General features: G+C 61.8%; 1 protein-coding gene across 4 annotated transcripts in view; it reads right to left on the bottom strand.

Annotated features, from left to right (window-relative positions):
• Positions 1-13,465, bottom strand: part of PFKP (phosphofructokinase, platelet) — a 54,780-nt gene that overhangs the window by 18,049 nt on the left and 23,266 nt on the right. For all 4 annotated transcript variants that reach the window (XM_078450496.2, XM_078450498.2, XM_078450497.2 and 1 more), the window contains exons 4-13: positions 10,843-11,032; positions 9,743-9,908; positions 8,353-8,397; positions 8,133-8,241; positions 5,470-5,565; positions 4,236-4,328; positions 3,526-3,651; positions 839-903; positions 376-445; positions 103-249 (exon numbers count right to left, since the gene is read on the bottom strand). In XM_078450496.2, coding sequence (XP_078306622.1) covers positions 103-249; positions 376-445; positions 839-903; positions 3,526-3,651; positions 4,236-4,328; positions 5,470-5,565; positions 8,133-8,241; positions 8,353-8,397; positions 9,743-9,908; positions 10,843-11,032 — 1,107 coding nt within the window. The remainder of the gene's footprint in view (positions 1-102; positions 250-375; positions 446-838; positions 904-3,525; positions 3,652-4,235; positions 4,329-5,469; positions 5,566-8,132; positions 8,242-8,352; positions 8,398-9,742; positions 9,909-10,842; positions 11,033-13,465) is intronic.

Below are 13,465 nucleotides of genomic sequence, written 5' to 3'. Positions count from 1 at the left end.
TCAGGGCGGATCTGGGCCCCGCGTTCGTCACATGACACAGCCCCAGGTTTCAAGCCTTGGAAGGGAGGCCCCCGTTCCCCACGATGCCCCCAGGGGACTCACCTGGCCCTTGGCGAAGCCCTCGAAGCCGTCGTAGATGGCAAACATCTTGTGCCCTTCGGAGATGCCCACGCGCACGGCCGAGCGCACGGCCGCGTTCATCCCGGCGGCGGGGGCGCCCACGTTGATGACTGCCACGTTGCAGTTGCTCTGCAAGACAGCGGAGGGCTCGCACGCGGGGGGCTCACAGCGGGCACGCCGCCCGGGAGCCCAGGACGCCAGGGTCCGCGGGGGACACGGGGGGGCCTCACGGGAGCGACCCGCGGCGGCACCCACCTTGGGGATCTGGTCATCTGGCATCTTGATGGCGAGCCGCTTGTAGGTGTTCAGATTGCTCTCGAAGCTCCTGGAAGGAGAGGCCGCCGTCGGGGCCAAGGTGAGGGCGCGAGGGGCCGGTCACCCCACCTCCCGGGCCCTGGCGCGTCCAGTTACGTAGGAGGCACGTCGTGTCCGCGGCCAAGGAACCAGGCCTCTCACACGCTCGGGTTTCTTTCTCAAGATGCCAGCCCCGTGCCACGTCCCGTCCTAACCTCGCCAAGTCCTCAGCAACCCCAGCAGCCGGGACACAGGCAGCAAACTGCTCCCGCCGCTCCCCATCAAGGCCTGCAGGCGGCAGAACGCTGCCCGAGGCCGGGCTCAGCCTGACTTCCTCGGCTGGGAAGGAGCACCGCCCTGGAGCACGGCTGAGCACCGCTGAGGAGCGAGGGCCCCAGGAGAGCAGCGCCCTCGGGAGAGTCACCTTCCGCGGAGTCGCACGGCGTCCTTAAATCTCCTCTCGTCCATGGCCTTCTGCACGTCCTGGGTCTTCAAACCAGTCAGGAAAGGAAGAAGGAACACGTCAAGACCCCGACACCGGGTCCTTCCCTCCCCGCCCTGCGCTCCGTCCGACCTTCCAGGCCGGCAGCCCGGGGTCAGCGAGGCTGCACCTGCGCCTGCCCGGCTGCGAGGGCCGAGCCCAGGCTGCCGTGATAAAGCAATGCCGGGGCCACAGACCCTGGGGCCCCAGGGACAGCAGCACAGCCGGGGCGAGGTGGAGTTCGCACACGGCCTTGTGGGCAACCCCCCGTTCGGGGGGGGGGGGGGGGGCCACCCGGGGAGGGAGCAGGGGCGGGCGGCCCGGGGAGCACCACTCACACCGCCTCGGCCCTTTCAGCCCGAGGACCTCAGGCAAGTTATTCACGCCTCTGAACTCCATTCCCTCATCTGTTCCCTGAGAAAAATAGCCCAACTTCCAAAATTATCTGGGTTGTAGGAACGTGCGGGACTCTGGGGACAGTGCCTGACAGACACCGGGTGCACACACACACACGTGCAGCCAGGCACTCGTATACACACGTGCACACACACGCAGCCATCCACACTCACACACACAGGAACACGCACACGCAGTCGTGCCCACTTGCACACACAGAAACGTGCACACACAGCTGTGCATACTTGCACACAGACACATACACACACGTGAACACACGCAGCCGCACACACTTGCACATACAGAAACATGCACAAGCAGCCACGCACACTTACGCAGAAACATGCACACATAGCCACGCACAGGTGCACTAGCAGAAGCATGCACACACATGCACACATGTAGCCGCACACACTTGCACAGAAACATGCATACACATACACACGTAGCCATGCACACTTGCACACACACAGCCATGCGCACACAAACACGCACACATACACAGCCATGCACACTTGCACACAAACATGCACACGCAGTCGTGCCCACTTGCACACCCAGAAACATGCACACACAGCTGTGCATACTTGCACACATAGAAACACGCACACACGTGCACACACATGCAGCCATCCACACTCACACACACAGGAACACGCACACGCAGTCGTGCCCACTTGCACACACAGAAACGTGCACACACAGCTGTGCATACTTGCACACAGACACATACACACACGTGAACACACGCAGCCGCACACACTTGCACATACAGAAACATGCACAAGCAGCCACGCACACTTACGCAGAAACATGCACACATAGCCACGCACAGGTGCACTAGCAGAAGCATGCACACACATGCACACATGTAGCCGCACACACTTGCACAGAAACATGCATACACGTACACACGTAGCCATGCACACTTGCACACACACAGCCATGCGCACACAAACACGCACACATACACAGCCATGCACACTTGCACACAGAAACATGCACACGCAGTCGTGCCCACTTGCACACCCAGAAACATGCACACACAGCTGTGCATACTTGCACACATAGAAACACGCACACACGTGAACACACACGCAGCCGCACACACTTGCACATACAGAAACATGCACAAGCAGCCATGCACAGTTACACAGAAACATGCACACGCATGCACATATGTAGCCGCGCACACTTTCACAGAAACGTGCATACACGTACACACACGTAGCCATGCACACTTGCACACACACAGCCATGCACACACAGAAACACACACATACACAGCCGTGCGCACTTACACACAGAAACACACACGCGCAGTCGTGACCACTTGCACACACAGAAACGTGCGTACACAGAAACACGCACACACGTGAACACACGCAGCTGCACACACTTGCACATACAGAAACATGCACACTTACACAGAAACATGCACACGTAGCCACGCACAGGTGCACAGCCAGAAACATGCACACAATATACACGTGTAGCCGTGCACAAACACGCAGCTGTGCACACATACACATACATGCACGCACACACTGCCATGCACACTTGCACACACAGAAACATGCACACACATACACACACGTAGCCATGCACACTTGCACCCACATTTATTCACTCCAAAGCCTTCTGGCAATTACGTTTCTACGGCCACTTGCAACAAGTCCAAGACTGAATTGCTTCATCACCTCTCTGCACAGGTTATAAAGTACAAACGCTTCAGAGCCACCGAGAAGGCCAAATAAAAGGACAGTAACAAACAGGCCTCGGAAAAGACAAGACACTGACAACGTCTGATGCAGCTCGCTGCCGCCTCACGTAGTGCCCAATGGCCTCGAAAACCCCAGCCCGCTTTGCTGCGTGCGGGGGCCCCACCCCCGGGGCCCGAAGGAGGCCGGTGCACCCCAGGATGTCACCCCAGCTAGCCATTCCAGCGCCACGTCTCAGATGGGAACGTCCTCGGGGACAGAGGGCAGGGGCAGCTGCCATCGGAGGGGCTCCGCCCCGTCCACCGCACCCCGTGAAGCCCCCCCCCGGATGCCTCACGGACCCGCGTCCCGACACATCTCGTCTTGTTGGCAGAAACGGGCGATGTGCACACGCTCCTTCCCGACAGACAGAGCTCGTCTTTGGGGAGGTTCCGCTGCGCGCTGCCTCCGTCCCGGTGTCACCGAGCCCCTGCCTCCCCCACGGGCAGCGGCCGGCGTCCCGGGCCAACTCACCATCTGCACACACTCCAGCAGGGGCAGGCGGACGGCCTGGTTCCCGCTCAGCGACACCACGCAGGCCGGGGTCTCTGGGGTGGCCTGGAGAAGGGCGACCACGGCCTCCACCCCCATGCGACTGGCCTGCAAGTGACAATCGCGAAGGTCAAAGGCAAGGTCGCGGGTCCAGGCAGCACGTCCACCAGCTCCGGGGAGGCACGACCGTGAGCAGACACACCCGTGAGCAGAGGCCTGGCCCGTGTTCAGCCGGACCCAGCGTGCCCCCGTCCCCCCGTCCCCCTGGCATGGGTCCTGATGAGCTCCTTACGGTCTATCCTATCACGTTTAACCCACCGCCAATGGGGACATTTCAACGAGATTTCGACCCCACTAGGAGGTGGCTGGCGGGGGGCCCTGAAGGGGGCTCCGAGGTGCAAAAAGCAACCAGACCGATACCCACGAGTCTGGACTGGCCTCTGCTGACCCTGGGGCCTGCGTCTAGAAACCTGCATGCGTCCCCCTCCCCCTCAGCACCCCGTGTTTGGGGGTCCCCCAGCGTCTGGGTGACGGGGGGCCGAGCGGGTCTCCAGGACGAGCCACGGGCTCCGCAGGCAGGGACGCTCTTCACCGGATGGCCACCGGATGGCTCTGTGAGCGTCGGACTTCCCGGTAACACGTTCCTTCTTGCTCGTGGGGGGAGGCGCCCCACGACGTCTATCCTCACTCACCAAAATCCTGTCAAAGGCCGAAGGAGTCCCGCCTCTCTGCACGTGTCCAAGGATGGTCACCCGCGTGTCGTACCCCAGCTGCGTGACCACAAGCTGTGGGAAACAGAGCGACACAGGACGTCATCTCGTGCTCTGTGCCGGGGCTGGGGACTCGGGAGTCCTTTCCTCGGACCTACGCGGGGGAGACTTCCAGTGTCTAAAGTTCGCTTCCTAGAGGAACGTTTAGGTGAATGGTGAGCTGAGATCAGGGCACATCGTTACTAATACCTTCTGGAAATGCAGACATTTCCCCCCGCCAGTCACCGTAAGTCTGCACAGCTGTAAACGAAAAGCACAGCGTGGACGCCGTGGTCAGCCACGGGGTCCCCCCAGGGCGGCCCCACGTGAGCGTCGCCGGGCCGGGCTGCCATCCACACTCACCCCACTTACTCCTGTACCAGCAACGGGCCAGGCCAGGTGGCGCCTGTGGTCCTTCCTGCTCTCGTATCCCATGATTCAATCTCAACTTTGATTAAGCGGGAAAAGGAAAGTCTCTGATCTTATTGATTACTTCTTGTCGATAATGGCAGATAACTTTCCCAGACAGACCCCCCTGTTCTAATACTCAGCTGCACGGCTGGTCTGGGAAGGAACGAAAGGCAGGACAGAGAAACCAGTTCGCGAAGGCAGCCGGTAACGTCCTTTGCCCTGATGGACAGCTTCAACCGGAGGCTGCCTGCCCGTCTGTCTGTCTCCCCCGCGTTCTGTCCAGACATGAGCCATCGCCGGCCTAACGGGAGAGCCGGCCCATCCCTCCCGTCCGGGGTCCTTGTGACAAGCCAGCGCCCTCGGGCGAGCCCTGCTGCAACAAGGCTGCCCTGGAGGCCGGACGCAGCACGGGCGTGAACCCAACAAGGCAATCTTGTTTGTGAGAACACTGGGGCCCGACCCCTGTCGCTGGCGGGCAGCTGGAGCCCGGAGCCGGGACCCCCCGTCCCTGTCCCTCCCCTGCTGCGTTTCAACTGTCAGGGCGGCTCCCAGGCCTCTGGGGATATTGAGGACAGTACGCGGAAGCCGCGGAGTCTCCTGCCGTTAAAAGTTATGAGTCATTACCAAAACATTTTTAAACATCAGGAAGAACAAAAAATGTTTTCATGATAATAACACAACGTTCCAAACGCGAACCCCACCAGCCTTGTTAAAATCCCCCACTTCTAGGCTGGCGCCTGAGAATTACGAAACCAGACACACTCACCTCCTTGATTTGCTCAGAGGTAATGGGTTTATTTTGGGTGTCGATGGCGCCTTCCGCCACAATGATGATATTCAGTCTTTTCTTCCGGGCACGGTTCTAGGAAAACAGGACACCAAAATCGTTTTTAACAAGAGACAAACCCAGGGCCCTTTGCCCCAAACGCACTGGCCTCTTTCCAGGTAGAGATCTTCACCCAAGTTTGCACACGGGTCACCGACTACCGCGGGCGGGTGAAGGCACTCTGGGCAAGTGGGGTCGGGGTGGGGGGAGGCTGGTCACCCTGGACACAGGCCAGCATCCAGGTGACCCCAGGCTGGGGACCACGCTCGTTTGCCATCTGGTCCCAGAAGGCGGTGAGCTCAGCCATGGGCCCCAGCGACGCGTCTATACCTCAAACCAGGCTTCTGATCTCCTCCTGAAGCCAGAGCCTCCCACCCACTCACTGTGAACCTGGCAGGGAATTCCTGCCCCTGCAAAGGGAGCACGGAGCCCCAGGCCTGGGCGGGCAGGGGGAGCACAGAGCCCCAATCTTGTGCAGGGGTGGGGGGAGGGGAGCACGGAGCCCCAGGCCCGCGCAGAAGGCGGGCAGGGGGGAGGGTCGCACAGAGAGCACGCATGTGGGGAAGCTGCACCTGTGCGGGACCGGCCAGCCTGGCACTGAGCCCACACCTGCTGTCCCCGCAGCCCCCTGCGGGGGGGAGGGGGGTGTCACCCAGCGAATGTGCTGAAACCACGGTCAGCAAGGACACTGTCTACCGAGTCCCAAGTTAAGGACCCTCCCGGGGAGGCCGGGAGACGTCACACAGGTGGGCAGTCCCTCCCGGGCGGGGGGGGGGGGGGGGGGGTGTCACAAGGACACAGGCTGCTTGCTGCGGGGTGGTCTAAGCGTGCGAAGATGTGGTCGCAAGTGATTACGACGTGTCCACGAATACGGGATTGGCCACGTGGCCACACGCCACCCACACTCACGTGGGGAGGGAGGCCCCGAGCCCCGAACAGGGCACGGCAGGAGCCCTGGCTCCCCACTGGGACCCGTGCACCCACGAATCCCCCCGGGTCACTAGGGGCCGAAGCATCTCCCCGCGGCACAGCGGAGGATCCGGGGGCCGCGGCCCGAGCCCGGGTCTTGCCTTGGGGCGGCCTTTCCGATCTCAAACCCAAGTAGCCAGAATCTGGCGGACGCCGTGAGGTGTGCTTCCCGGGCCCGTTTATCGGACGGGACATTTGGGGAAATGCTCCCAGCGCCACGTTCACGCCCGACAAAACTTCTTGCGGACAGAACGATCAGTGTTTCGCCCTCAGTCTCCCGACACCTAACGCGGGGACCCCACCACGTTCTCGTCCTCGTCCCAGCTCGCAGTGCCGTTTACAAAGTCTGAAACCCAAGGACGTTTGCAGAGAAGACCACGCGGTTACGGAAACGACGGGCAAAGCTAAACACAAGCGCCCACCCCCCAGGTAACAGCCTCACCGCTGCCCCTCTGACCCGCTGTGCGCGGCCCCAGAGCAGGCCCGCGTCTCCTCGTCCCGAAGGCCAGAACGTGGCCCGAGATGGCGTGGTCCTGGGCCAGGCCGGGGGCAGGGGGACCGGTGGCAGTACAGGTAGGGACGGGTACGGCCCCCGGTGGGGGCGGGGGGGGGGTGAGCCACGCAGAAGCACTGTGCTTCTCGCGCAGCCAGCCACATGTGGCCCCACGCCAACGGGCCGGTGGGGGTGCCTCCCACGTCCCCGGGTCAGAGGCAAGAAACACCGAGCGTGTCTGCTACGTCACTGGTAACGCCCGTACCCGGGACGTCGGTGGCTTCACCAGTCCCCTGCCTAAGCTTCATCTTCCTATGTGCGGGGCTCTTCCCAGCAAGGACGCGGCGTCCGTCAGGAGTTTCTTACGCTGTTTTTAGGTCAGAGCGTACTCGGTCTGTTGCCCAGAGTCCTTTCTCGGAACCCGTCACGTTGAAGGTGACGGCAATGTCTTAGCGCACACGTGTCCCTGGTGCACCCTCGGCCCAAGTGTCTGCTAAGTATGACCATCAGTGGCCTACGCCATACACTTAAAGACATCCCCGCAGGGCAGCGGTGACACGGCAGGGAAATTCACCAGGCACGGGGACTGTGTCCTGAGAGCTGACCTCGTGTGCCTCCCCGGGGCTAGTAACGCACAGCAGGAGCCACAGACGTCAGACACGAGGACGGGAAAAGCCTGGTTCTGGGCGACCGGTAAACGATCCAACCGGAGGCACGCCCAGAGGGGCGGGGGCCACAAGGGGCAGCTGGGGGGCTGTGACCTGGGCCGCACGGCGTGTGCGGAAACGGTCAGAGCGCAGGTCTGTTCACGCTGGTAAGCGCAGGAGGAACAGGAAGCAGATTTCCTCCCCAGGTTCGACTTCTTTTACGGCCACCGGCTCTACCACCTCAAGCATCAGCGGCCGCCGTGCAGGGAGAACAGCGTTCTGGGCGTTTCTCTCCCGCACTCTGCATTGCTGGGGAGCAGACGGGGCCACGAGGAGCCAGCAGACCCTATGTCCTGAGCTCAACGTCGCTTCAGAGCCCCACACTTCCCACGTGTCTCCAAGTCCGTCCCAGCCGGAAATCCCACGGCTGTCACCCGTCACAGAGCGGTGTGACCGGAGCCACCGCGAGGCACGGGAAACAGGACGCACGTTACCTCCGAGAGCTTGATGCACATGTTCTCCTGCCAGCCTTCTTCCGGGGGAGACTCTGGAAGGAACACCCAGTCTGCCCCGCAGGCCAGGGCGCTCACCAGGGCTAGGTACCTATTTGGAAAGAGCGGTGGCTTCGTAAGGCAGCGGCGGGCTCCCGCGTGGACCGGCCAAGGAGGCCAGGCTGAGCGTCCTCGCCACGCAGACGGCACCGCACATACGTACCCGCAGTGTCTCCCCATGACCTCAAGCACAAAGGTCCTCTGGTGGCTGCAAAAGAGACAGAGGAAACATCGACTTACCACCCCTGGGAACAGCATGAAAAGCACAAAGAGAGGCACTGCGACAGCCAAGTTAGAAGCAAAGCCTGCTTCGTGCCGATGGCAGTTCAGAGAGCGCCCACTTTCTATAAAATGCTACACCACAGCACAGAACGCCCACCAGGGGACCTCCCGGGGTTGGGACTGAGGTCCACACTGCAGCCCAGAACACCCACCAGGGGACCTCCCGGGGTCGGGACTGAGGTCCACACCGCAGCACAGAAAACCCATCTTGGGACCTCCCGGGGTCGGGACTGAGGTCCACACCGCAGCACAGAATGCCCACCAGGGGACCTCCCGGGGTCGGGACTGAGGTCCACACCGCAGCCCAGAACGCCCATCTCGGATCCTCCCAGGGTAGGGACTGAGGTCTACACCGCAGCACAGAACGCCCACCAGGGGACCTCCCGGGGTCGGGACTGAGGTCCACACCGCAGCCCAGAACGCCCATCTGGGGACCTCCCGGGTCGGGGCTGAGGTCCACACCGCAGCCCAGAACGCCCACCAGGGGACCTCCCGGGGTCGGGACTGAGGTCCACACCGCAGCCCAGAACGCCCATCTCGGATCCTCCCAGGGTTGGGACTGAGGTCCACACGGCAGCACAGAACGCCCATCTCGGGACCTCCCAGGGTCGGGACTGAGGTCCACACGGCAGCACAGAACGCCCATCTCGGGACCTCCCGGGGTCGGGACTGAGGTCCACACTGCAGCACAGAACGCCCACCAGGGGACCTCCCGGGGTCGGGACTGAGGTCCACACTGCAGCCCAGAACACCCACCAGGGGACCTCCCGGGGTCGGGACTGAGGTCCACACCGCAGCACAGAAAACCCATCTTGGGACCTCCCAGGGTCGGGACTGAGGTCCACACCGCAGCACAGAACGCCCACCAGGGGACCTCCCGGGGTCGGGACTGAGGTCCACACGGCAGCACAGAACGCCCATCTTGGGACCTCCCAGGGTCGGGACTGAGGTCCACACCGCAGCACAGAACACCCACCAGGGGACCTCCCGGGGTCGGGACTGAGGTCCACACGGCAGCACAGAACGCCCATCTCGGGACCTCCCGGGGTCGGGACTGAGGTCCACACCGCAGCACAGAACGCCCACCAGGGGACCTCCCGGGGTCGGGACTGAGGTCCACACCGCAGCCCAGAACGCCCATCTCGGGACCTCCCGGGGTCGGGACTGAGGTCCACACCGCAGCACAGGATGCCCACCAAGGGACCTCCCGGGGCTGGCAGGGACATGTGCACCGCGGCCCGTCCCAGCCGAGCGCCCGCTCCCCAGCTCACCTCTGGGCGGTGGTCATGATGGCGTCCACGACCTCAATAATCCTGTGCAAGGCGGAGTCAGTGCCGATGGTCATGTCAGTGCCGCAGAAGTCGTTGTCGATGGAGCCAACCATGCCCACGACGTTGAGGTAGGCGTGCTTCTGCACCTCCTCCCTGTCGATGTCGCCTGCGTGGGACACAGACCGCAGGCCCTGAACACGGGCCGCCACCGACCCCACAGGCACACGGCCAGCGAGAAGCAGGGCGTCCCGGGGAGACAAAGCCGCCACTCCGCCCCGGTTTCCCACATGTCGTTGTGTTTTCTGAACAAGCTCAGTCTGCACGCTGAGGGCACGGCAGCCAGCCTGCGGCCGGGAGATGTCACCAGCCGGGCACAGGGGCTCAGCGCAGAAAGGGAAGGGGGAGCACGCTGCGTCCGGCTTTAGTAAAACCCGACCTCTCTCCGTCGGCGGCCTCGGGCAGGCGTCCCTCCGTGTGAGGGGGTGTCACTTGCAGAGACCCGGGAGCTTAGGGACGCTGCGCGTGCTCCCGCGGATTTCTCACCGACGTGGGGGGCGGTGGTGGGGACCCGCTTCCGGGTCTCGGGAGAGAGCTGCCGAGGGGGGCGCGGGCAGGGACTCGGCGGTGACCCCCCTGTGCCGCCAGAACCTGCTCTGGGCCCGAGTGCAGCAGGCGGCAGGTGCCGCGGGACCTGACGGCCGCCCTCCCATCCATGGACAGGACAGACGGCACAGACTTGGGGCCCTTGCTCCTGCCGGCTTCCCACCCGTCAGAAGGGGCTGTCCCTTGAGGCCATGAGCTGCCGCGGGCCGTGTCGGATGCCAAGCCTCACCTCCGCATCAGCACCCTTCCAAGGTACGGGCCGCGGAACACAGAAGGTCCTCCGCTACAAGTCACCTCAAGTCTCGCAACAAGGCAGACACCGGGGGGCCCCCGGCAGAGCCGGACGCACGGGGTGGTGGACACCCGCACCCTCACCTCCAAACGCCCCGCGACAGTCAGCCGGGCGGACGCCTGAGTTCAGAGCGCTCCGACGGGAACGGCAAATGAACGGAGGGAACAGAAAACCCCCCGGGGGACAGGCGGGCGCACAGACGTACCATTTTCGGCCAGCTCTTTGAGCAGCCCGCTCCACTCCTTCCGGAAGATGTTGGCCCCGGTGAGACTTCCGTCCCCGCCGATCACACACAGGTTGGTGATGCCCCGCTGAACCAGGTTCCCAGCGGCTTTCAGCCGACCCTCCCGGGTGCGGAAGGCCTTGCAGCGAGCACTGCCTATGATGGTGCCTCCCTGGAAAGAAACCAGACCACGTGTCCGTGCCTTCTCCCCGCAGGAGCTGACACGGGGCGCTACCAGCGCGTCAGTGAACACGCAGAGAACGCAGGAGCCCGCAAGATAACCCAGCCGTCCCCAGGCCGGGGCTGAAGCAGGACGGCGGGGGCGGCCACGCCCCCCACCCACCGAGCCTCCCACGGGCGGGCGCGGGCCAGCAGCTGTGACCGGAGAATGGGCACGGCCAGCCGCCCGGGCACCAAGGCCCCCGTTCTCCTGGAGCTCCCCATGCGGGCAGAATAGAAACCTGTGAGCCAAAGACATTTGTGTCTTAACATCTCCCCCCGCTCCCCCTGCCCTTTTTTAAAGGCTAAGTTGTAAGAAAACTTCAGTTGGATCACCCACATTTCCAGGAGAGACAAGTCAGGGCTTTTCACACTTGGCCTCTCAAAACTGAAAGACCCCTAGTCACGAGTTAAAAGAAAGCAGGGGCGCCTGGGGGGGTTCAGTCTGTGAAGCGTCCGACTTCGGCTCAGGTCATGATCTCACGGTTCGTGAGTTCGAGCCCCACGTCAGGCTCTGTGCTGACAGCTCGGAGCCTGGAGCTGCTTCGGATTCTGTGCCTCCCTCTCTCTCTGCCCCTCCCCCGCTCACGGTCTGTCTCTGTCTCTCAAAAATAAACATTAAAAAAAAATTAAAGAAGTAAAAAATAAATAAAAGAAAGCAGGATTTCTTTACATACATCGTGAATTCACTTATAACACCTCCATTTGCACACAGTCCTTCACGTACGGGCTCAGTTCATAAGGCACAGTGCTCTGCACCCCAAGGAGCCCGTGCGACTGACGGGAAGTATGGTGGAGACAGCGGCACGGTGTGGCCCAGCAAAGGCGAGCCGGGGCGGAAGGTGCTGGGCAAGGACAAAGAGGGACTGGTCACTCTGATGTGACCGAGAGCGACTCGAGGGTCCTGGGATTGCTGACAACTGGAGGTCAAGTGGGCACAGCCCATAAACACCGAGGGGCTCACGGGGCCTCAGGAGCTAAGCCACAACTGAGGATCGCCAACGAGTCGCCCTCCGCGCCCCGCACAGCCCCGCCTGGGTTCCTATCTCCCTGGGCGGTCGCGGCACCAGACCGGAAATGGTCCTGTCACACGTGGGTTTGCTGCCTGGAATTCAGAAGACGCGTCCTCATTTTTTGCAAATAGCGTTCTAAGTGCTGACGGCTGTAAAAGTCCCTCCGGCCTGTTTCCGGGGAGGGCAGAGGATAGGACCTACGAGTGTGTAACCAGCCGTACAACGTACACCCGGCGATCCTCTCCCCACCGGGGGCCACGGAGATGTAACGCACCTAGAGCATGATGTAAGTTGGGGCGCACAACGTGCTGATTTGATACATGCACGTGTTGCGAAGGGATCGCCACGAGAAGGCTCACTGACCTGCTTATCCGTTCACGTTCGCTTTCTTTTGTGGTGAGAGCGTTTAATATCTACTCTTGGCAACTTTCAGTATCATATCATACAGCGTTGTTAAGAGTTTTTAAGGCCTAGGACACGGTGATTCAACACACATCTACACCGTGAAATGATCGCCATAACCAAGTTCATTAACACCTCCATCACCTCTGTAACCTCTGTGCGTGCGCGTGTGTGTTGAGGACGAAGATTTACTCCCTTAGCAACTCTCGAGTGTACAAAACAGAATTATTAAGCACAGCCACCATGCTGTACGTTAGGTCTGGAGGTTACTCACCCCCAACCTGGGAGTCTGTGCCCTTGGACCAGCGACTCCCCGTTTCCCCCACCCCCAGCCCTGGGCAGCCACTGCTCTGCTCTGTTTCTGCGGGTTCAGCTTTTCTAGATCTCACCTGCACGTGAGACCGTACGGACGTTGTCTGGGTCTGACTCATCCCCCCTCAGCACAACACCCCGAGGTCCGCCCGTGCTGTCCCGAGTTGCAGGATTTCCTTCCTTCCTTACGGTGAATACGTTCCGCTCACAGTCAGACACCATCTACTCCGTCCGTCCTTCTGTCGCACGAGCACCTTCAGCGAGAGTCTATCAGTCTGGTTTCTTTCTACTGAAAAACGCTCAACATGAGCGACACGTTAACTGGTGTGGAACCACCAGTAAAGACCTGTGTTGTGAAATCCATTCTTTCCCTGCCATCCATTTTCCACCGGTTCGGGCCTTCACGGAGCTACCGTGTTTGGGGAATTCATCAGGCACAAGACATCCGGGCAGGCTCCTTTTACGTTCTGGGTCGGCACCTGTCTTGCCTACAGCAGCACGGTCCCACGGCTGTGCACAGCCAAAGCCAGCAGCCACATCTGGCTCAGCCCGGCACAGGGAGCTGTGTTCCCACTGAATCCCGCAGCCCTCGGAGGCCGCCAGCGGGGATCGTTCCCAGGCCCGGTGACTCTCGAAAAGCCAGCAGGCACCAACAAGCT

Source organism: Panthera onca, chromosome B4 (genome assembly GCF_046562875.1).
Source record: "Panthera onca isolate mPanOnc1 chromosome B4, mPanOnc1 haplotype 2, whole genome shotgun sequence".
In the NCBI taxonomy this organism is placed as follows: domain Eukaryota; kingdom Metazoa; phylum Chordata; class Mammalia; order Carnivora; family Felidae; genus Panthera; species Panthera onca.
This window is presented reverse-complemented; position numbering and strand designations above follow the sequence as displayed.